Source organism: Trachemys scripta, chromosome 14 (genome assembly GCF_013100865.1).
Source record: "Trachemys scripta elegans isolate TJP31775 chromosome 14, CAS_Tse_1.0, whole genome shotgun sequence".
NCBI classification, from domain to species: Eukaryota; Metazoa; Chordata; order Testudines; family Emydidae; genus Trachemys; species Trachemys scripta.
The window spans coordinates 19,973,055-19,994,634 of record NC_048311.1 but is presented as its reverse complement, the minus strand read 5'-3'; the positions used below and the strand labels follow the sequence as shown (position 1 = coordinate 19,994,634).

The 21,580-nt window shown below is 52.2% G+C and overlaps 3 protein-coding genes across 12 annotated transcripts in view; 2 read left to right on the top strand and 1 right to left on the bottom strand.

Moving 5' to 3' along the window:
• Positions 1-7,627, top strand: part of ITGB4 (integrin subunit beta 4) — a 56,416-nt gene extending 48,789 nt beyond the window's left edge. For all 5 annotated transcript variants that reach the window (XM_034789894.1, XM_034789898.1, XM_034789897.1 and 2 more), the window contains 6 exons: positions 355-504; positions 1,432-1,620; positions 2,011-2,166; positions 2,562-2,726; positions 3,253-3,363; positions 4,015-7,627. In XM_034789894.1, coding sequence (XP_034645785.1) covers positions 355-504; positions 1,432-1,620; positions 2,011-2,166; positions 2,562-2,726; positions 3,253-3,363; positions 4,015-4,154 — 911 coding nt within the window. In that variant the 3' untranslated portion in view covers positions 4,155-7,627. The remainder of the gene's footprint in view (positions 1-354; positions 505-1,431; positions 1,621-2,010; positions 2,167-2,561; positions 2,727-3,252; positions 3,364-4,014) is intronic.
• A 356-nt stretch (positions 7,628-7,983) lies between these two features.
• Positions 7,984-17,192, bottom strand: GALK1 (galactokinase 1). Of its 2 annotated transcripts, none has more exons than XM_034789278.1 (8): positions 16,852-17,192; positions 13,922-14,141; positions 13,054-13,173; positions 11,931-12,066; positions 10,450-10,631; positions 9,705-9,855; positions 8,731-8,893; positions 7,984-8,243 (listed from the first exon to the last, which is right to left on the bottom strand). In XM_034789278.1, the coding sequence occupies exons 1-8, from the start codon at positions 17,017-17,019 to the stop codon at positions 8,172-8,174; spliced, it is 1,212 nt and encodes a 403-aa protein (XP_034645169.1). In that variant the 5' UTR covers positions 17,020-17,192; the 3' UTR covers positions 7,984-8,171. The 2 variants fall into 2 exon arrangements, with proteins under 2 accessions (XP_034645169.1, XP_034645168.1); XM_034789277.1 differs by having other exon boundaries at positions 13,922-14,111; positions 16,852-17,019.
• LOC117887043 overlaps positions 16,569-21,580 on the top strand; it is a 36,079-nt gene continuing 31,067 nt past the window's right edge. Inside the window, exon 1 of one of the 5 annotated variants that reach the window (XM_034789275.1) lies at positions 16,569-16,728. In XM_034789275.1, the coding sequence (XP_034645166.1) occupies positions 16,713-16,728 (16 nt within the window). In that variant the 5' untranslated portion in view covers positions 16,569-16,712. Of the gene's footprint in view, positions 16,799-19,589; positions 19,859-21,580 lie in introns of those variants that run through there. The other 4 variants (XM_034789271.1, XM_034789272.1, XM_034789276.1 and 1 more) reach the window with 4 other exon arrangements.

Here is a 21,580-nt window from a genome sequence, read left to right as displayed (position 1 = left end):
CCCCAAGCCTGCTGGGGAGCTAAGGGGCTGGCAGGGAAAACGTCTAGATGTTTTCAGCAATCCCTTCGCTCCCGTGGCTGGAGCCAGGGTGTTGCTTCTCCAAGTCCAGAGACTGCAGGGCGCCATTGTCAGAACCCATTCGTACACCGCTTGACCCATCCTGGCTGCTCAGCTCAGCCCCCAAAGCCCCTTCGGGTAGGTTCTCGGCAGATCCGGCCCGTGGTTGCGGAGAGGACGTTTTGCCACATTCTCCCTGGACTGTAAGGACCATCGCACACTGGGGTGTATCTGTTTCTTTTCCCCGCTGCCTCTCACCATTGAATCCAAGGTTGTGACTTTCCCTCTTTGCATCAGATTCCAGAATGGCCCTGGGCGTCCCTGACACTCCCACCCGCCTGGTGTTCTCTGCGCTGGGGCCCACCTCCCTGAAAGTCAGCTGGCAGGAGCCGCAGTGCGAGAAAGAGGTGCAAGGCTACAGCGTGCAGTACCAGCTCCTCAGTGGAGGTCAGTGAGCCCTGTTCGGCTGACGGCTCAGCCCCGGGCGTGGAACGAGTCTTCGTGGTATAGCATGGGGCTGGGAGATCTAGAGCGGAACCCGGGTTCCACTGAAGCCAATGGGAGTTTTGCCTCTGATCTGAGCAGAGCCAGGATTTTAGGCGGGGGTCTATTCCCAGCTCTGCCACAGACTTCTTGGGTGGCCTTGGGCAAATCATATATCCTCCCGGTGCCTCATTTCCCTCCGTCTGAACTAGCTCAAATGCAACCCCCCCCCCACTCTCCCCAGTGTTGAGGACTTGCTCGCTGACATCTGTGAAGTGCCATGAGCTATCCGGATGGAAGGTGATGGAGGAGGGGCCTGAGTCTGATTCATTCAGCCTCCTTGTTCCCTATTACTAATTCTAGTCAGTGTTTAGAGCCAGTCGCCTCCGGACCCTCAGCCGGATGCTGGAGAGACGCAATGGCAAACACAGACGTAGAGTGGCCATTATGGGGGTAACCATAGCTACCATCCCAACGCTTCCCCCAGCTCACCCTCACCCCTCCCTAGCCTGTCACACTGAGTTCAGTGCTGCAGCTGGGTCTGGAAAGGAGCCGGATAACCCTGTGATCAATGAGGGCAGAGTACCCAAGCTCATAGGACTTGTCTAAAGGCAGAGGGGTCCTATCACATGGGTCAGGCTATTGGGGGTTTGGAAGGATTCCCCCCATAAACACAAACACAGCCCTGCTGTAGGTGGCCACCTGCATTGTAAGGTCACATCCGCTCCGTGTACAGGCCGCGGCCAGAGGCAAGAGAACAGGCTTGAGGGATGGTTGCTCTGCTCTGGTGTGACCGACCACACACACACACACTGCTCTATACTGCGGCTGCAGCCCTGCTGTTGTGACAGTTAGGTGGCACCTGTCTCTCTCCTTCCTCCCGCCTTCCAGGAGACGTGTACAGACTGAGCATCCCCAACCCCACTCACAACTCGGTGGTGGTGGACAACCTGCTGCCAAACCACTCCTACATATTCAAGGTGAAGGCCCAAAGCGAGGAGGGCTGGGGCCCCGAGAGAGAGGGCGTCATCACCATTGAGTCCCAGGTGGACCCGCAGAGCCCGCTGAGTCCTGTACCAGGTGAGAGGGCCCGGCGCTGGCTTCACTCCATTCCCGTCTCCCTGTGGCTGGGCAATGAGCCGCGGGACCCCGGTGCGGCGGGTTCACACACTGCTCCACTGCCCGGGGGGGGTATGGAGGCCAGCCTCAGGGTGCACTGGGGGTCTGGGGCATGGTGGCGGCACCCCCATGTCGAAGTTTAGACTCTGTCAGCTCCCAGTTGTTGCTCCTTCACTCCCCCTTTAAAATGAACACCCCCCCCTCCTTGAATGCCGCTCCCCAATGTGCCATCTTCAGTGCACTATGCAAACAGCTGAGACTCCCAGCCCATTACAGCAGTGACCTGCACAGACCCAGACTGCTGCTTCTCTCCTCCAGTCCAGCACTGACCTCTTGCTGTTGCTCCTGCAGGTTCACCGTTTACATTGAGCACCCCCAGTGCACCAGGACCCCTGGTGTTCACTGCCCTGAGCCCGGACTCGCTTCAGCTCAGCTGGGAGAGACCCCGCAAACCCAACGGGGCCATTCTGGGCTACATGGTCACCTGCGAGATGCTGCATGGAGGAGGTATGTTCTCGCTCCGGCTGGGCTGGAAACAAGCCATCGGAGAAGTGACAAATTATCCCTTGGCTGGGGCTAAAGCGTAGCACGTCGCAGCTGCAGACCTGATCCAGGAACAGAGCCTCCCGCTCCGTTCAATCCCTGAGTAGTCTTAGTGGGGAGGGCTGGGCCTGAGACCCAGCCCTGTACTGAAATGGGGATCTTTCGACAGAGAACCGGGGATGTCATAAGGGGGGGATGAGGGCTGAGACAAGAATAAAGTGGGGCAGGGGAGAGGGTGGTGGAAACTGCAGGAGGGTAGCAGCTGGGGGGTGAGTGGGGAGGAAGTTGGTGGGAATGATGGTGGGCTTTAGGGAACCATTGTATTCTCTCTCTTCATACCGTGCTTCCATTTGGATTAGGGGAACCCAGGAATATCTATGTGGAGGGGGACAACCCAGAAACCTCCCTGACAGTGCCCTACCTGAGCGAGAACATCCCCTACAAGTTCAAAGTGCAAGCCAAGACCACCCAAGGGTTTGGGCCAGAAAGAGAGGGCATCATCACCATTGAGTCTCAAGATGGAGGTACCACATTTCTTGTGTATATATGGGGGAACAAAAGACAACTTGCGGGAGATGGCATGGGAAGAGCCAGGAACTGGGTCAGGACTCCAGGATTCTCATTCCACCTCTGCTGGTGAAACAATTTCTGTGCCACAATTTCGCTATCTGTAGAATGAGGATAATGCATACCTCCCGGGTGCAGCAAGGTTTAATGTAATATTTATAAGGGGCTTTGAGATCCTTGGGTGAGAAAGGAGTCTGAGAACTTATTACTTTATTACCAACCTTCTTCTTTTGATAACTGTGCATCCCCAAGACCCAGCAGCCACCTCACAGGGTCTTTCAGCCTTCCAGTATCTCGTGAGCATTCTTCAGATTTCTTTCTTTAAGGGCTCCTAATGGAACAGTATAACATAAGCTCTCTGCCTAGTGGTATAGAGAGAGGGTCGTTGGCGTTGATTGCTCAGTGATGGGTAGCTAGGGGCTCCATGTGATCGTACAGCTCCTGCGACATTCCCCGAGCTGACTTTTCTCCTCTTCTCTCCAGGAGCTTTCTCACAGTTCGGAGGGCAGCAATACATGAGAGAGGAAGTGTACAACCTCCCCGCGGAATACAACACCACCATCAGCCACTCCTCTCTGGAGCCCTACTACACAGGTAAGGGCTTCCTGTCTGGAATGCTTCAGTCCCTGGAGACGGGGCAGATTGTTGTACGGAGTCACAGTCGTTGGTATCGGCCAGTGCAAAGGAAGGTGCCTGGTGTAGTGAATAGTTACAGCACAATCCTGATTGCCCATAGATCTCAGGGTCCTAGCTCTGCAGACATCCAGGGAGGGGCTATTGGAGGGCTCCTCAAGGCTACTCAACCCTATAGGCTTTCAGCAGGGTGGGCGAAAGGAGAAAGAGAGAGGAAAAATGAACAATTGTATTTAAATATCCCCATCCCTTCACCCCTCTGGTGCCAAGGGGTAATGATTTTGAGACACAATAAATTGCTGTCAATGGGAACTGAACCATCTCCTCTCTGTCCTCGCTGCAGCACTGCCTGCTCTGCCTCCCCTAGTACTGGGTGGATGCCAGTCTGAAATGCGCCATGGTTGCATTTCCTGAACGCAGCCCAGGTCCCGCTGTGGCTGAGGGCCTTCATGTGGGGTCCGGGAGAGAATTTCGTTCCCAACACACAGGCTAGGGCCCAACAGCTACTGCTCCTCCTGCAGATACCTGTCTGACAGTCCAGACGGGATAGAGCCAGGGCAGCACCTCACGTAGGCCGTCATGCCCACGGCTGACCTGCTCCTCTTGTTGCAGATGGCATGTTGATGACCACCCAGCGGGTGGAGAGCAGTGGCACCCTCACCAAGCAGGTCACCAAAGAGTTCGTCAGTAGGACCATGATGTCCAGCGGAACACTCACCAAACAGATGGAGACACAGTTCTTCGAAGACTGAGCTGGGGAGAGGCTGCCAAAGGGGTGTGCGTGTTCAAACTGCAGAGCTTTTCAGGCAGGCTCATGCTATGGTCAGCTTCCAGGCTCTGGGCCGCTGTGCCCACCTAATCTCACCTGGGCATAGAACTGCAGTGGCACTTGACACACTGGTCATTCCTTTGAAGCCCACCGCCGTGGAGGCGGCAAGAATATATATATATATATAATATATAAATGGAGATATCCTATCTCCTAGAACTGGAAGGGACCTTGAAAGGTCATCGCATCCAGCCCCCTGCCTTCACTAGCAGGACCAAGTACTGATTTTGCCCCAGATCCCTAAGTGGCCCCCTCAAGGATTGAACTCACAACCCTGGGTTTAGTAGGCCAATGCTCAAACCACTGAGCTGTCTCCCCCTCCTCCCCAAGTCAGCGGATGGGGTGGCAAGTGTGTGATTGGCATTTGGAGCGCTCCGTTTCTGGGCTGGCCGGCCTAGGATCTCCACTGAGTGGTCTGTCACAGAGGCTTCTCAGTGCAGGGTCATTGGCCAGCCGTTTGTGGAGTCCCGTGTAGTATAAGCCTTACCTGCTGACTTTGTGTGTATGTGCTGCCTACCCACTCTCACATGGCTGGCCTCCTGCTGGGAGTCTGACTGCACTGGGCTTTGGTTTGTATTTAAATATCCAGCTCCCCCTCTGTCTTGTGTGCTACCTGTCATGCATGGTCACTTTTTTATTTTTCCAACCTGCTGTCTCAGCCCTGCTTTTCCCCCCTGTTCATTTCACCAGTGGGAGGCAACTCCATTGTGCTCTACAAATGTGCACAGTTCCATTGTTTATGAGCATGTGTTGCAATGTAGATGGTCAGGGTAATCGCTGCATGCCTACCGCACCTGTTTGTGTAAAGCCCCCTGCTGCTAATGTGTGGTACTGCAGTAACAAATTATAGCCTTAATTTGCATAGCATTACCCACAATGCTCTATGATGCAATTTTGCTGAACTCTTGTATAGTTTTCCTCGTATATATAAATATATTTTATTATTTTATAAAGAAACCTAGGTAAATGAGAGCTACCATGAGCATTAAAGACACACAGCTTTTGGGAAACATTTGTAATAGCAGAGACTGGTTAAGGAGCCTGATACAAAGCCAATGGGAAAACGCCCAGTGACTTCAATGGGCTTTAGATCAGTACCCAAATCCTCCACTGTTGCTTTCTGCAATACAGCAACCCAACCTCCTACAGCATCCCAGATCGAGGAGCTTGTGTACTGCATAGCATACAACAGTCCAGTCTTACTGTAGCTACTGCATACTCTTGGGCGAAGGCCAAGTAAAGCCTGGAGGACTACAAGGGAAGAATCAGAATTGCTAGTTCAGTGGCGTAGGATCGGAAGAAATGTACTATAAACGGGTAATAATTTTGTTTTCTTGAAAGACCAACTTGGTTATAAACCTAAGACCCCAAATCCTTATTGGTGTCACTTTCCCCACAGTGGAGCTTTAGTGCAGCTTAGGCAGATAACATTGTGTGACTTGTAAAGGCCTTTGATCCCCTGCCCAAAATACTCCCTGTAGTGTATTACATTCCACTGTTACCCAGTAACTACAAGGTGATGGCAGAGAGAGAAGTGGGGGCGGGACAGTCGCTCTCCTTTAGAGTGGACGAACTGTTAGCCTCAGCCACGTCATTCTTTCCCCAGCATCAGCCATTCTCAGACCACATTGGGGCCAAGAACTGTGCTGGAACCCTGCCGTGCGTGGCTACCATTTGGTGGCAAGGCTGCGGCTGCGTGAACCAAGTCACTCCCACGGTCCTGCTACCTAAGGCTCAGGGTAGTAGGGGCTATCGTGCGTCTGACCGTTGTCCAGTGATCCTTTACTAGAGTTATTGCCGTGTGTCTAGCTTCTGGGTCGATGAGGCATCCTAGCATCTTGCCATGCCCTTTGCTGAGTTCCCTCCCTGCTACTTCCCAACCCAGTGGTGCTGGAATCTCTGTATGTTCACTTTCCCTAGGGGAGCTTTGCCTTTCTGTCCCACACGCCTCTGCAAACACTGCACTAAGTTATGCCAGCGGGGTGACTCGTTTGTATGTTTCACTTCCCAACCCTCTCCCCGAGGGGGTGTCTTTGAAGCGAGCGTTTCTGATCATAATGTACAGTACTAACTGCAGGGCTTGTGTGCCCAGTTCTGTAGCCACACGTCCAACCCAGCTGTGCTGATGTTTAATATGGCTATTAACCTAAAGACTTAAGGGAAGATTTGCAAAGGCCCCAAGGGCAGTTAAGTACCCAACTCCCATAGGAAGTCGGTGGGAATTGGGCAGCTCCTATTTATGCCTTTGAAAATCTCCCCCTAAGCCCCTCCAGGCCGTTGCACAGCGTTAGCTGGCTGAACAGGAGCTGAGGCAGCGTGGGCCAAAAGCTAGAGCTGTGGAGTGGGAGGCAAAACCCCTAGGGGGTTCTAGCCCTGGCTGCACCACTGACTCCTTCCCTGAGCTTGGGCAAGACCCTTAACACCCTGGTGCCATGTGGCACATCTGTCAGATGGGGATGGTAGGACCCACCTTTGAAACCCACCAATGAGAAATGCTCTTGAATTGCCTCTTGTTTGACATTTGGGTCTGAAGGGGTCTGAGCGTGGACTGGTTCAACTTCACCCTCAGCCGACTAGCAGGTGAGCTGCTCATGAGCATTTGGGAAACTGTTCCTAGTAAGAACGGCAGCTCCCACCTTTCATGGGTAAGGCCAGTTTTCAAAGGCCGCGGAACAAAAACAATAGCTGCCCTTATTCCCTGGAGGTGGCGTTGGTTTTATTGAAGCGGACTATGGAACTTCTCTGCCATTCCTTGAGAACCAGAGAGAGCTCCCAGGACAGACCATTTCAATCATGACCATCCTGTCCTAAACCTAGGTGGGAACTGGGGCTAGTTTACTTTTTGATCTAAATACAAGAAGCCTGGTCTGTTACAAATTAAACCAAATGTGGTTTTACATAGCCCATTAGAAATATTTAGTTACTGAATGAATGTCCAGTTGGCCTTATATTTCAGTTCCTGGCTTCCAGGGCTCTCGGCGACTACTTTTTTCCTAGACATGGACGTATTTTCAGCTAAAATGGCACTTCACCAAAGCCACACCACGTTGACTGTAGCCTCCCGTCGCTGTGCATCACAGTGCTTTGTACTGTAGTTATAACACACTGATTCGCTGCCACAGGAGAGTTCATACAATAATTGTAACCAAAGCGTTAATTAAGTTATCTGGGGCAGAATGCAGCCTGGTGGCTGATCCCAATTCTAACAACCTGCCCTTTTAAAAAGGTCCGTATGGAAGAGCCACAATAGAACATATCTCATGAAAGCTACAAAAAAGTGGTTAAGTACAATTGTTGGCACATGAATACTTCCCGTGTGTACCAAGGAAGAATTTGTCCACAGGTGTTCTGGACCACATGGCTTTATATTGCACTTAATAAACAATTTTCTCTATAGTCTGGCTGCCCTGTTCATTGCAAAAATTCAGAGGTAAAGATTGGCAGTTGGCAAGGGATGAGTTACAGGGGCTAGGATGTACCGTGCTCCCAGCATATGGGTGACTCCTTCTCTCAGGCGACTTGGCACATCCTAGTCCCTATACTTCCCTTCAGTAATTACTAAGCTTCATGCAAGGCATTACTACACTGCCACTACATGTTGCCCATACCACTGCAGTAATCTGGATCAGTCTCCGGTCTGTTACACTGGGGTTAACTCTGTGGACTGTAAGTCTCACACGTGTTCGTGTAACTGAGATCAGAATATGGTCTCCAGTGGTTTGGACTGAGATGGTTAAGTCAAGAGGCAGAACTGTTGTGCAAAATTAGTTTTATTACTTGAGTGGCGCAGGTCTGTACATTTCCCTGTGTTCCATTGTGAAGTTAGAAACAGAGTCAGGTTTGATTTCCTGAAGGGGGAAGGCAGTTGGCTCAGGACTTTTCCTCTGATGCCGTTGAGGACCCGGAGGTCAGAGCCCTATGCAGAAAGGGAAGTCGCTCCTTACAGAGGCTGTGCCTTTGCCCCATCTGAAGGCGTGGTGAAATAGAAGGTAGCTGTGCCATTGTACTTCTCCTAGGAGACAAAAGGAGAAGCAAACACTGAAGAGTCCAGCAGAGTCTGCCTGCTAATGCAATGGGCCCTGCGATCAGAATGCATTCAGGGAAGCTACTGCCAGACTGAGCATTATTGGCCCCCAACCACAACTCATTTCATATACACTTCGGTACGGCCATCTGATGGGACTAGCAAGATGGTCACATTGAGACTAGCGCCCTAGCGAGCCAAAGGTCCTATAGCCTCATTACCAATCCAAGTCCTCCAAGCAATGTCTCCAGCTATGTGTCACTTTGCTTAGTCTCTCTCCGGGGATATTCTCTGGAGACACTCGTCTGTCTCACTCTCCAAGCCTGATCAAGCCGCCTTCCATGGGCCTGATCCTCCTCTGCCTTGACCTTGCCTGGTCAGAATTCTCCACTCCCGCTGGTGGAGCCGGGCTCTGCGCTGCAAGTCCTGAGGCCAGGCTGAAGGCCAGAGCTATGGGGTTAGAAGGGCTACGTACCTTGATGTGCTGCAGAGCTTCCTCTGCTGCTCCAGCCTCCAGCAGCGTGACGGTGCAGCCTCCGAAGCCTCCGCCCGTCATCCTGCTGCCATAAACCCCACGGACTTCCAGCGCTGCAGCTACCAGCCCATCCAGCTCAGGACAGCTGACCTCATAATCATCCCTGGGAAACACAAACCAGAGTCTGGGCAGCCTGCCAGAGCCGCATCCCTGTACACACATTCCGTACACACCCAGCCCTATAGCACCTGCTGCAGTGGGAGATGGAAGAGTCGGCTGATTCCTCCTGAGGTCGAATTTCAGGGCCAGTCCTAGAAACACATGCATTTGCTAGCCAAAATGGAGAGGGCAAAGCCTCTCAAACTGCAGGCCCAGCTGCTGAGGTTAGCCTGGCACATTCCCTTCAGTGGTAAGGGTACTGGGTACAGGGCCGGCTCCAGGGTTTTTGCCGCCCCAAGCGGGAGGGGGAGGGGGGGAGCCACGATTGCAATTGCGATCGGCGGCAGTTCCACTGCGCCGCTTTCTTCTTCGGCGGGAATTAGGCGGCAGGTGCTTCCCTCCGAGAGGGACCCGCCACCGAACAGCCCAATGTGCCGCCCCCTCCCCTTGACCGCCCCAAGCACCTGCTTGCTGGGCTGGTGCCTGGAGCCAGCCCTGATTGGGTAACTGGCCATGGACATGCTTGAGGAGCAGGGGCAGAGGCCTCCTTCTGAATCCTCTGGTACAGACCAATGCCGAGGCTGTAGAACAGGATCTTCTCTGCAATTATTCCTAAAGTCCGTCAATTATTGCAGGTTGTTCCCCGCCGGAATGCTGAGCGGTGGGAGAGACTAGGTAAGACGCTGCACGGGAAATCTCGTGGTTGAAGATGTCCACCTTGCTATCCTTGTGTCCCATCCTTGGGCCCTGAGAGCTATTACTACCCTACCCCCAGCTGGAGCGTCCCTACCCAGCGGGGCTGGCGATGCCCGTACCGGAGGGAGTTGTGACTCTCCACCATCAGCCTCCCGAACGTCCTGTAGTCCTTGGCCTGCAGCGCCTGCGCTGCCCGGGAGGTGCGCTCTATTTCTCCGATGACGTGCCTCGCGCGCCGGTACACCACCTCACTCAGCAGGGCCCGGGCAGCTGGAGATGCACAAGGCTGGACTGAAACGCGACCCATGGCCTAGAGCCTCCAAACAGCACCAGTTGGAATGGAGCCCCATGCTGCCCAGTACCTTTTGAGTTCACTTCTCTATTTGCCCCCCCCAAAGTCACCAAGCCCACTCCCCAGTCCCTGGCCCTCCCACCGCCTCCCCCCCATCGCCAAGCTCGCTGCCCACACTGTCCCTTCCACCACCTTCCTCCCCCCACAGTCGCCAAGCTCTCTCCCCACCCCGTCCCTGCCCCTCTCCCACCGCCTCCCCCTGCCCCCCCATCACCAAGCTCGGTCCCCACACCATCCCTGCCCCGTCCCACCACCCCCTGTCACCAAGCTCACTCCCCACACTGTCTCTGCCCCCACCACCCCAAAGTCACCAAGCTCTCTCCCCACGCAGTCCCTGCCCCTCTCCCACCGCCTCTCCCCTCCCCATGGTAGTCAAGCTTGCTCCCCACCCTGCCCCTCTTCCACCACCTCCTCCCCCCACCCCCAGTCGCCAAGCTCGCTCCCCACCCTGTCTCACAAGATTTAGGCTGCAGCAGACTGTTCTGGTGACCCAGGGAAGACGTTCCACTCACCCTCCAAGTCAGCCATACAGGCCTCCCTCAGACTGGCCTTGCCCAGAGCCTTCGCTGCCTCCTCGCACTGGCGCCGGCGCGTAGGGTACTCGCTGCCCGTCAGCGCGTGCCGCACGTTGGAGTTGGTGATGAGAACCACTAAGCTGGGGTCGGTCAAAGGCAAGAGGAAAGTCTCCAGCGACCTGGAAGAGAGGTCACAGCAGGGTCACAGGGACGGGACTTCCTGTTTCCACCCGAGCCCCTGACGAGCTGGGAGCTACCTTGGTGCGCCTCAGGAGCCTGCATTACAGCAAGGCCATGGACATCACTCTGAGGCTCAGAGCCACCTAGGAACGACGCTAGTGTTAGAGCTGCTCTCCACCCACACAGCTGGGAGGCTGGCATCTCTAAAGGGGCAGAGTTAAGGTGATTTGGGCACTTCGATGCTGCATTTTCATCATCTCACCAATTGTATTGCAGTATCAGCCACAGGCCCAAGTCAGGGCTCTATTTTACTATGGCCTGCATGCGCCGATAAAGCTAGCCCTCCCCCCACAGAGCTTACCCTCTACATAAGCTACCACAGGTGTTTGGGGGCTCTTCAGTTTAACCTTAAGCTCTCTGGGGCTGTCATTTATTCGGTGTTTGTACAGCACCTAGCACCTGGCCAGCAGGCACTACTGCAATGGAAATGTTCAACAGTGACTCTGGAGTTCCTGGCCCTCAAAGGATGGGTTTTACTGGCCATGATCCTGTAAGGATTTTTACCATGAAGTTACAGACCTGATTTCTGTCAGGGTTTTACTGCTCAAGTCATTCCATTCCCATAATAATAACCCTGTGGAAGGCTATCCGGCAGCCACAGCCACGGAGCCATCTTGTGGCCCTATGCCAAGATCTCCATGGCTTGTGTCTGAATGGTTCAGTCTCTAAAGCTGGGGGGCGCTGGATAGTGGGGACTGTGACCCTTTGTCACTGGCCGAAGGTCACGGGATGCTACAAGTTCCAGTGGGGAGCAGCTCACCTTGCTGTCCAAATTCCCAGGCTAGGCTTGCCCTTGCCCAGCCAGCTAGACACTAGACATAAGAGTTACACGGCGCAGCTCGGGACAAGGCCGCAATTCTGCTCTGTGGGAGGCAGTGTGGTCTAGTGGGCAGAACACAGAACTGAGAATCGGCAGACCTGGGCTGTAATCCCAGCTCTGCTGGTCTGCTCAAGGTCACACAGGGTGACCAAGGACAAATTCTCCTTTAGGCTGAGGACCCTTTATGCCACTCCGGGTATAAATGTAATTCACTTCCACAGCCCTTTACACTGCCAGAGTGGTACAAAGGGGCCTTAACGTAACTGGGTGTCTGGCCCTACACCTCTCCCAGCCTCTGTTATGAGGCTTCGTGGGCAGATGATGAGGAAGCGCTTTGAGATCCTCGGAGGGAAGGTGCTGTAGAAGTGGAGAGTATCATCATTAGATGGTACAATAAGCTACGAGTCCGTAGCCTGACCTGCAGTCTATCAGCAATGCATTGCCCTCTTTGCCCATCACAGATATGAACTGGTCCATGATCCCACAGGGCATACCAGCAAAGGTGTGCTCAGCCTTCTGGCATGCCAGAGCCTTGGCTACTAAGTCCCCATCATCTGTGCCAAATGAGAAAGAACTAGATTAGCATGGTGCCTGCTTCATTTCCCACCTTGCCCAAGGGACCCAGGGGCGGGATGGGGGGTGGGGGGATTAAAGCTCATTTTCACTTTCTTTCATTACAGAGCCAGCACTGCCGCTGCCTGTTTAAAAAGGGCTGGAGTTATAGCTCGAGATCACTCCCAACTAAAACCCTGGCTGCTTTAGGCAGTTCGGACTCCAAATCCAAATTCTGTGGCTTGAACCCATCTCTGCTAATAACGTTTGCAGCTATGCAAGCAGAGGGGGAATTGCAGCCTGGGTGAAATTCACCCCCTTGCAGAGAGCCTGCACAAGACCCCAGAACAGAGCTTAAGGGAGGTATAAACCTTGTATGTAGCATATTCTGTGCTTAATTCTGTTGCTGATCATGTACCAGCTGGGATCACAAGGAATCTTCCCCACTCATGTGCGATACTGCACAATCCAGGCACACCCTTCCCCAGGGTGAGGGGCACATTTGTCTTCTCCTCAGGCATCACATGTGCTGGCCGCTACCACAAACAGGGTACCAGGCTGCACGGACCAATCCAGGCACCATATGTTGGATGCCACATTCTTCAGCCAGAATTTGATTTGATACACTCGCGGGGAAGGGTGGAAGTGCTGTTATTTTCTCACACTTGCTCCTAAAGGAGCATTCCCCACCCACCTATCCTGGCCAACCCAAAGAACTTCCTGGTTGATTCTCAACAGAGAGAGAGTTCCTATTAGTTGTGTGCAGAGTTAGCCAGGGATCTGGAGGGGCCCTGCTGGAAGGGATGGGTTCCACCTCTGAGAAGGGGGAGCAGCTCAGTGGCTGTGATGCAGTTCTCAGTGGTGGTGAAGGGGAGAACTGGAATCACAGCATCTCCTAGCCAGCGCCTGGATTGGGCACAGAGGATCCCAGAAGAGACGTTCTCTCCTGCACCAGGCTTGTGGAGCTGATGAACCGGCTGCTGTTTTACCTGGGCAGAGCTGCTGCAGAAAGGTATACGTAGCCACTTCCAGCGAGGCTGAACTAGACAGGCCACCACCCAGTGGGACGTTACTGGCTATCACTGCGTTGAAGCCCGGGAGAGGACCGGCTGTAATGGAGACAAAAAACAAAGGGGAGAAGGAGAATGAGCCCATCCAGAGACAAGACAGAAAATGAAGTGGACTTGGACTGGTGACACCCCTGGGAGTACAACACCCCATGGGAGGCAGCTGCCGTTGGAGAGAGGCTGGGGGAACTATGTCCAGTTTAGAAAGGCCAGTAGCCATCAAGCTGTGCCTGACTGGATAGAGGGCAGGTGAAGGCCGTCTGCAAGGAGCTGAGAACTACAGCTATAATGAGCTGGTTCAAGGCCCGTCTCTAACTCTTCCGCTCTCGCTCCCAAGAGGTAATCCAGACAACCAAGCTGTATCCTCATACCACACTTGGCCCACTGCTGTTTGGTCTCTCTATAGTTGCAGCCCAGTGCTGGGGCAGCAGCTTCAGGGAGATGGAAGGGCAGTGGAGGAAGATATCCCTTACTCACCGCCAGTTCCTCCATGGAGCAGTCACTTCTGGGAGCAGGAAGGCAGACTGCCTGGTGGAGGCAGAGAGATGGCACCTGGGTTTCAGGCACTATCTTGTAGTCGCAGACAAGACACGAATGGAACAGCAGCTGCAGGGATCAGCTGGGTTTCACTAATGTTCAGCTGGAAGTGAGGCTACAGTTGTTCCTAGTTCTGTCTCAGTCTCACTGTAACACCCACCCTCCCGACCCGAGCACGCTCCATCTTGAGAGCCTGCAGAAACATTGCTGACCCAAGCAGCTCTCCCGCTGCCCAGGTGCGTTTGGACCTTACCCCGGTAATGCTGGATCACGCCCTTCACATAGTTGGCCCAGTGAGGTTCCCCAGGCCTCAAGGTGTTTGTTTCTGTCGGAGCTGGAAACTGCACCCTTTTGGGCTCCTCTGCCTCCTCTGCGGTTGTAATGATGGATATCGTTCCATCCCGCCTTGGGCTCCCGACCATCACGGTGCCCAGCTGCAGGGCCTGCAGAGAGAGACGTTGGCTGAACCCCACCCAGTGCAAAAGGAAATGAGGGAAACCTGCAACACGTCCTGCTTCCGGAAAACCAGTGCAACTGACAGTGCAGAGATGTCTGAGGGTCTTGGCATTAAGGCTGGGATCCTCCTCCCACTAGGAAACTGGCCACAGGGAGCAGGCTGGAGCCCCAAGGAGCAGGAATTTCCCACTCTCTATGAACCAGTTGCTACTTTGTGCCTCTTATCACAAGGATGGCGATGGCCTGGCTGCCAAGTCCTGCAACTAAAATACCCAGACAACCTTAACGCTGCCCCCAGAGAGACACCAGCTTTCCTATACACAGTGGCAGAATTATACACATGTGCAGAGATGATGCTTTTAGGATTGCCTCCCGGTCAGGATTTTATTCCCTGGGCCAGTTTGTTCACCTGAAAAGCAGCCTTGAATAAATTAAAAAAACACTTATTCCCCATCTAGAGCAGGAGACCCCAAGGCATTACTGTGCTGTGCTAGCTCTTTGGTGGCCTGTAGGAAACCAGTATAATGGCTTCCGCCTGGCTGCTAGTGGACAGGTCAGCGCATCACAAATGCCATCCTCACAGCCCAGGCTCTATGGAAAGTGAGGGCATCACACTAGCTTTTTCTCCTAGGGTTTCCAAATGTTACCACTGCCAAACAAAGTCCTAGTCAGAGCTCAAGTTACTGGAGTCAGGATTTGCCCCAGGCAGTCAGAAGGGGCAGAAAACTCTGTCTGCATCAACACGTGTTTGCAAATTAAAAGTTAGAGAGGCAGAAACTATAGAGTGAGTAAAGAAAAGAAGGAGAATGAAGCAGTTTAATTGCCCAGTGGTTGCTTCAGGACCTACTTTGGGAATAGGGGAAGGGCAGTACAACCCATCTGTAATCTCATTTACCCAGGACCATGTTACCTGCCATGCTCAGCGGCAAGACTGCAGCTCTGAAGGAGATGGAGTTGTAATTACAGGCCAGGCCCACGATTGTCAAAAGACAGGCTCCCAAATCCATATTTAAGCACCTAAATAAGTGGCACGATTTTCAAAAGCCCTGCTGAGCGCAGGAAGTCGAAGGGCACTCAGCACCTTTGGAAATTAGGCCATTTATTTAGATGGCCAGAAAAAAGGATGGAGGAGCCACCCACGGTTGGAAATCTTGGCCTAAAGCTGTTTTTCCTAGGGCTGTGCCCACACGGTGGTGTTCTAAGTCCGCTGTCTGACACTTGTTCGTTTCCTGGAATGGCAGGAAGATGAGAAAGGTTCCTACCTTCTCAAATGAGTTACCCTGTGACCTAGAATTCTCATTTGGGGAAGTTAATCCAAGCCCAGGCCAAGAGGCTGCTAAGATGTGCTTCCGAACACACCCAATACTGCATGTCTGGCAGTATTGCCACTGGATAGCCACAGCTAGGCTAAAAACCATTACACGGTGATGGGGGAAATCTTAACAGTTTACTAAACTGGGGGACTTATTGTCCTGAGGCCTGATTTTTATCCAGAAGAACGGCTGTACTGGGTCAGACCAAAGGGCCATCTAGCCCAGTATCCTGTCTTCTGACAGTAGGGTGACCAGATGTCCCAATTTTATAGGGACAGTCCTGATATTTGGGGCTTTGTCTTATATAGGCACTTATTACCCCACACCCCCGTCCCGATTTTTCACATTTGCCGTCTGGTCACCCTATCCGACACTGGCCAATGCCAGGTGCCCCAGAGGGAATGAACAGAACAGGTAATCATCAAGTGATCCATCCCCTGTCGCCTTTTCCCAGCTTCTGACAAACAGAGGCTAGGGACACCATCCCTGCCCATCCTGGCTAATAGCCATTGATGGACCTGTCCTCCATGAACTTATCTAGTTCTTTTTTGAACCCCGTTATAATCTTGGCCTTCACAACATCCTCTGGCAAGGAGTTCTACAGGTTGACTGTGCACTATGTGATTAAAATACTTCCTTTTGTTTGTTTTAAACCTGCTGCCTATTAATTTCATTTGGTGACCCCCCAGTTCTTGTGTTAGGAGTATAAATAATACTTATTTATTTTCTCCACACCAGTCATGATTTTACAGACCTCTATAATACCCACCCCCCCTTAGCCATCTCTTTTCCAAGCAGAGAAGTTCCAGTCTTATTAATCGCCCCTCATATGGCAGATGCTCCAGACCCCTAATCATTTTTGTTGCCCTTTTCTGAACCTTTTCCAGTTCCAACGTAATCCAATCCAACATCCCGAGCGGAGTGACTTGGTTACCGTTTGTACAGCACCGTGCTGATAAAGGCTGTAGCGGAGCGGGAAGAATTCAGTAGTGATAGTTTTGCTAGTTATTGTTTTGCTGGGACTGGGAGCAAGTCTGAGTGTTGTGATTCTCTCAGGGGGCGGGAGGGGGGCTCTGTATTCCACCACCGTTCTGGGGGAAGGGGCGGTTCATTTTGTGTCTCTCTCTGCAGTGACGCCCCGTGTAACAAACACGCGGGACAAGTGTTCGTCTCGCGAGCCAGGGGGCTGCAGAAACACGGAGAGAGACAGACAGCAACGTGAAGGATTCTGTTCCCGACCCTCGCAACAATGCGGACTTGATCTCCCGCTCCTCTATGAAAGAACGGGATGGTACCGAAGTGCCTGGGTTTACTGCGCCCAACTCGCGGGGGAAGGGCGGGGCGGCATGACCACAGCCCAAGTAATGCTTCGGCGGGGCCCCCCCAAGCCCAGCCCCTCTGCCCTCCCGCTTACCATAGGCAGCACGAAGCCCTGGTTGTAGTCCGTGTGCTCTCCGATCAGGTTCACCCTGCCGGGGGCTGACACCGCGATCTCAGGGTCCGCCCCTGCAAAGGCCCCTCGGTACGCCACCCGGGCCTGCGCCAGCAGCGAGCCGAGATCGGCCTCCCTTCGCCCGGCCATGCTCTGCAGGGGGCTGGGGCTAGGAACGCGGTGTTGCAACGTTCCACCACGGAACGCCCAGCTGGAGCGACAACTCCCGGGCCAGGTCGCGGGGGCCTCCTCCCGCTTCCTGGCTGCGCTGGAGGCTTCTTTACTGCCCCGCCCCTTAGCCTGGAGCTGGTGAATTTCTTTAGCTCAGGTCAGTCATTTCGCCTCCACATCAGGCGCGTTAAATAGTAACCCTGTTCAGTGATTAACTCTGCATCTTCCACAAGAGGATCTCAAAGCGCGCCAGAAGGGCGCACCCTAAAAGCAGAAAGGACCCCCCCCCAGCCACCCAATGGGGGAGCTGCCTATATGCTCCAGTCACTGTAGAAAACCCCACGTTTTCCTTTGGGACGCTCTGGCTCTAAAGGAGGGGCTGCAGGAGTGGAGAACCAGGGAGCATTTGCTGAAGTGTGGTTACTTTTCCTGTGCAGGGTGGGTTTCCCAGGAGATCATTGCTTTTGGTGAAGGAGTGGCCATTCCATCGGCACCTACAGCACTTCTCAGGCCCTGAGAATACTGAAGGGACAGTTGGCACTTTTTTCTAACACCAGCTCAGCTCTACTGGTGTTAGCGCCCTTGGAAATCCTAGTGTCAAGGGGCCACTAGCTGCTGCTGTTTTTAACAGTATCCATTAGACCTGCCCTGATCATGGGTACTTGGCACAGTGTTAAAAACCCTGGTGGTAGCTGGTGACCTCTCTATAGCCTTCCCAGTGTTGCTAACAGGTGAGCAATGTTTGGAAAATGACCTTAGTGCAGACAGGGCCTCAGATATGAGGGTAGAGTGCGGCTGTCTCCGGCAAAGGGGAGGGAAAGGAGAGGCAGAGGAGATAGCCTTTTTCTGGGGTGGTTCTCCAAATTCACATAGTTCCATATGAATGTCGCAGAAGCTCCATTGGATCCAAAAATGTCCATTTCCATCACAGCCATGTTGATTTTCTTTGAAGAACTGAAACCCCAAACATTTTTCAGTTTTCAGCAACCCCCCCCCCCCCCAAAAAAAAAAGTGGTTGTCAGTTACAATAGATAAATACACAGAATATTAAAAAATCAGTTTTGTTAGTTTGGGTTTTCAGTGGAAACCAAAAAATAGAAGAAAAAATGTTTTTTTCCCATTTTTGTTAAACATTTTTTGCAAGTGACAAAATAATTTTTTTTGGGGGGGGGCATCTCTGTTAGCCATACGGCCTTCCCTCTCCCTGCTGGCTCAAGCTTTTTATCCATCCATCTTTACTGCATTTATCACAGTGGTGTCAGCCTCTCCACCTGCTAGAAAGATCTGCCTTTAATACGTGCAAGTTCTAAATCACGGGGTTTGGGATTCATGTGTTACCATCCCACCTTTATTCCACTGGAAGGAAGCATGGCATATTAACTAACAGCCTCTGAGCAACTCTTTTAAGAAGCCAGGTCATTTTATGGATGAGGGGACTGAGGCCTGGAAAAGTTAAAAAAAAGGTATAAGGTTTTGGGATGCATTGCATGAAAGATGCTATATGAAATAAAATGTATTAATTATTAATGATGATTAATTGTATGTGGCATTATGAGCTTGCAAGGCTACCAGCAACATTTCCTATCTGTAACCTGTTTCAGAGGGGTAGCCGTGTTAGTCTGTATCGGCAAAAACAATGAGGAGTACTTGTGGCACCTTATAGACTAACATTTATTTGGGCATAAGCTTTCGTGGGCTAGAACCCATTTCTACATCTGATGAAGTGGGTTCTAGCCCACGAAAGCTTATGCCCAAATACATTTGTTAGTCTCTAAGGTGCCACAAAGACTCCTCGTTGTTTTTATCTGTAACCTGTAAGAGCAATGTGTTATTCAGGTGAGCCTTCTTTCAGTTTGCAAATGTCCAGAGAATCCCTACATGAGTTGCGGATCTATCTAATGTAGGGGTTGTTTTGATAGCACTCATCTTTGTAGTTTCTAAGCAATATCATAGCAGTAAAATTGAAGGCACAAAATATTAATTTAAAAACCCTTTCATTCTTATAATGAAAGGCTTTACAATGTGTGTTTCAATGAGATACTAAAAATTTCACTTACCAGGTTAGTTTTAAATCTCACTCTGTCATGCCTTAATAGCCCTGAGGCTAACGTGTGATGCACAGTCCTGCTATTTGTCATTGCAAACACCCCTAGTTTGGACTTGTTAATTATTATAGTCTGATTGAATTGTATGGTTGTAGTGCAGACAGTAATGTGAAGAAATGTCGTTGATTGGCTGTTGTTGCATTCGGAGATCATGATGTTTGTTTAATGGGAACTAAAAGACACATTCAGGAATAATAAGTAATGATAATGAGGTCTGGGTTTTCCTTGCCCCCCAGGTGTCAGGATGCAACCCAGCCACCTCAGGTCTGTTTCCCTGATCAGCGTCATCACGCCGCTGACTTGTTGCAGGATAATAAGTATCAACATTCCAAAGCTGCTGGAACAGCCTGAAATCTCTTCCTCGGGGGGGGGGGGGGTCTCTATCGCTTACTAATCATTCACCCCAGACCACCATCTCGGGAGCATGATTCGTCACCCTCCAGGAGAGCTAGTGAGATTATTCCAGCTTTTCTAATGCACAGCCTTGTATTGGGCTCCCAGCAAAGGGACTGAACTGGGCCCTGCCCCCTCTGCTCCCCCCTGTCTGCTGCAGAGAGAGTGGCATCTCCCAATATGTTGCCTTGTGTTTGCGGAAGGGACTCACAGTCGCCACTGGGTGGAGCCCTGCAGGTGTCTGTGGGGCTGCGGCTGAGGAGGAGGCTGGGGAGGGGGCAGCATGACTGGGAAAGAGCCGCTGCTGGGGACCCTGAAAGGTGAGTGGCTGGAGGAGGGGGGAGATGCAGGCACCTGGGCGTGGCTGCATGGTTGGAGGAATTTACAAGGGACTGGGTGAGAGGAGGGGGTGTGACTGATGCTGCTCTGAGTTGGGCAGGTGCTTGAGAGACAGAGAGCTTGCGGGAGACTTGAGAGTCAGGCTGCCCTCGTGTTTCGCAAAGTGAGGGCTCCCCTGGGGCACTGATGTCTTGCAGAGGGTCTGAGTGTAAGTGCTGAGCTCAGTTCCCTGGTAAGGTTGCCATCCCCTGCCCTGGCTTTCCTGGGTCCGGCTAGCCTTTTTTGTGGGGATGGTGGTCCTATGAACAATGATCATGGGACACTGACGAGATCCTGAAATTGATCTTGGGGCCCACGGTGATGCAGTGAGCTAACACCATTGCTTTGTGATGTAAGCATTGCCATGTTGCACTGAGACATCACAGTGAGGGGTTTTATAGAAAACCAGTGGGGGTCGGGGTGAGAGAGATTGTTCTGGATGTGGCAGTCCTAGTTGGGAACAGTAGAGAAACAGCATGGTCAGCCTTGGTGGGAGTTTACCTCTCCCAGAGCTCTTGAGCATCCCCCATGTGGCTGAATGAAGAGCTCGCATTAACATGCTCTGGTGGGAGCTGTTTACAGCCTGGAAGGTTGGTTTGACCAGTACAGGGTATTGGAGGGAAGTAATAAAATGGGAGCAAGGGAAGATCCTGGTACACACCTCACTGCCCTTCTCCTCTACACACACACTGCTGCCAGAACACCAGCTTTGTGCCTTAGAACACACTGGGGAGTGTGGAAAACCTCCTGTAATTACTCACTGTACAGTATGCTGTGACCTGTGTGTGCATTCCTTGGGAGACTGTCTATCTGCAAGGGCCTTAGACTCTCTTATGTTTTGAGCTGCTACCTGCAAAGCGGTCCCCGGATGAGCAAATGCCGCTGAAACATCTGTACAGAATCTGCCATGGAATCAACAGCTCTGCTAAAGGAGAGTCCATTCTCCTCCTTCAGTCAGGCTGTAATAATCCTCAGTCACTTTTATTCTGGGTTGTCATCCTTTCCAAGTAGAGACCAGTTTCTCCTCCAAAGGATGGTGAACCCACCATGCATTCTTCCTTTACATCCAGCCGTTCCCATCCCTGGAAACCAGCCAACCCTTCACTTGCATATTTTTGGTACTATCTTTGCTATCTCCGATAAGCTCTTACGCCTTTATCCCTTTTGGGGACACACATTCTTCTGGTGACTGGTCCCCTCACCCTTTCCTTTATTTTGGAGGTGGGTTGGAAGAGGGAACCCTGGATTCACTACTTTAATGTACATCCTGGACACCTAGAGCTCAGACCCATGAGACTGAAGGGCAGAGCATACAGCCCAGAAAAGATGAATCAATATTTACAGAAGCCAGCCTATTGTATGCTGATAATGGCAGGTGACTTGGTTTCAGAGAGTTTAATTCTGAGATGGTTTCTCACTGTGAGTCACTTCCCTTTCTTGGGCAATTGGGAGTGTCTCCAGATGCCTGTTCAGAAGAAGTCAAAGAGGGTGGGAGGAGGATTCTTAGAATCATAGAGGAGTAGGACTGGAAGGGACCTCGAGAGGTCATCTAGTCTAGTCCTCCGCATTCAAGGCAGGTCTACGTGATAACTAGACCATCCCTGACAGATGTTTGTCTAACCTGTTCTTAAAAACTTCCAATGATGGAGATTCCACAGTTTGTT

Bases quoted from the DNA above. Each gene is read 5' to 3' on its own strand.
- GALK1 (XM_034789278.1), bottom strand. From the start codon at position 17,019: ATGGCCGGGCGAAGGGAGGCCGATCTCGGCTCGCTGCTGGCGCAGGCC. The intron at 10,632-11,930 runs GTCAGGCTACGG...CCTCTCTTCCAG, and splicing joins GCATTGCTGATAGACTGCAG to GTCGCTGGAGACTTTCCTCT. The intron at 8,244-8,730 runs GTACGTAGCCCT...TTTGTCTCCTAG, and splicing joins AAGCTCTGCAGCACATCAAG to GAGAAGTACAATGGCACAGC.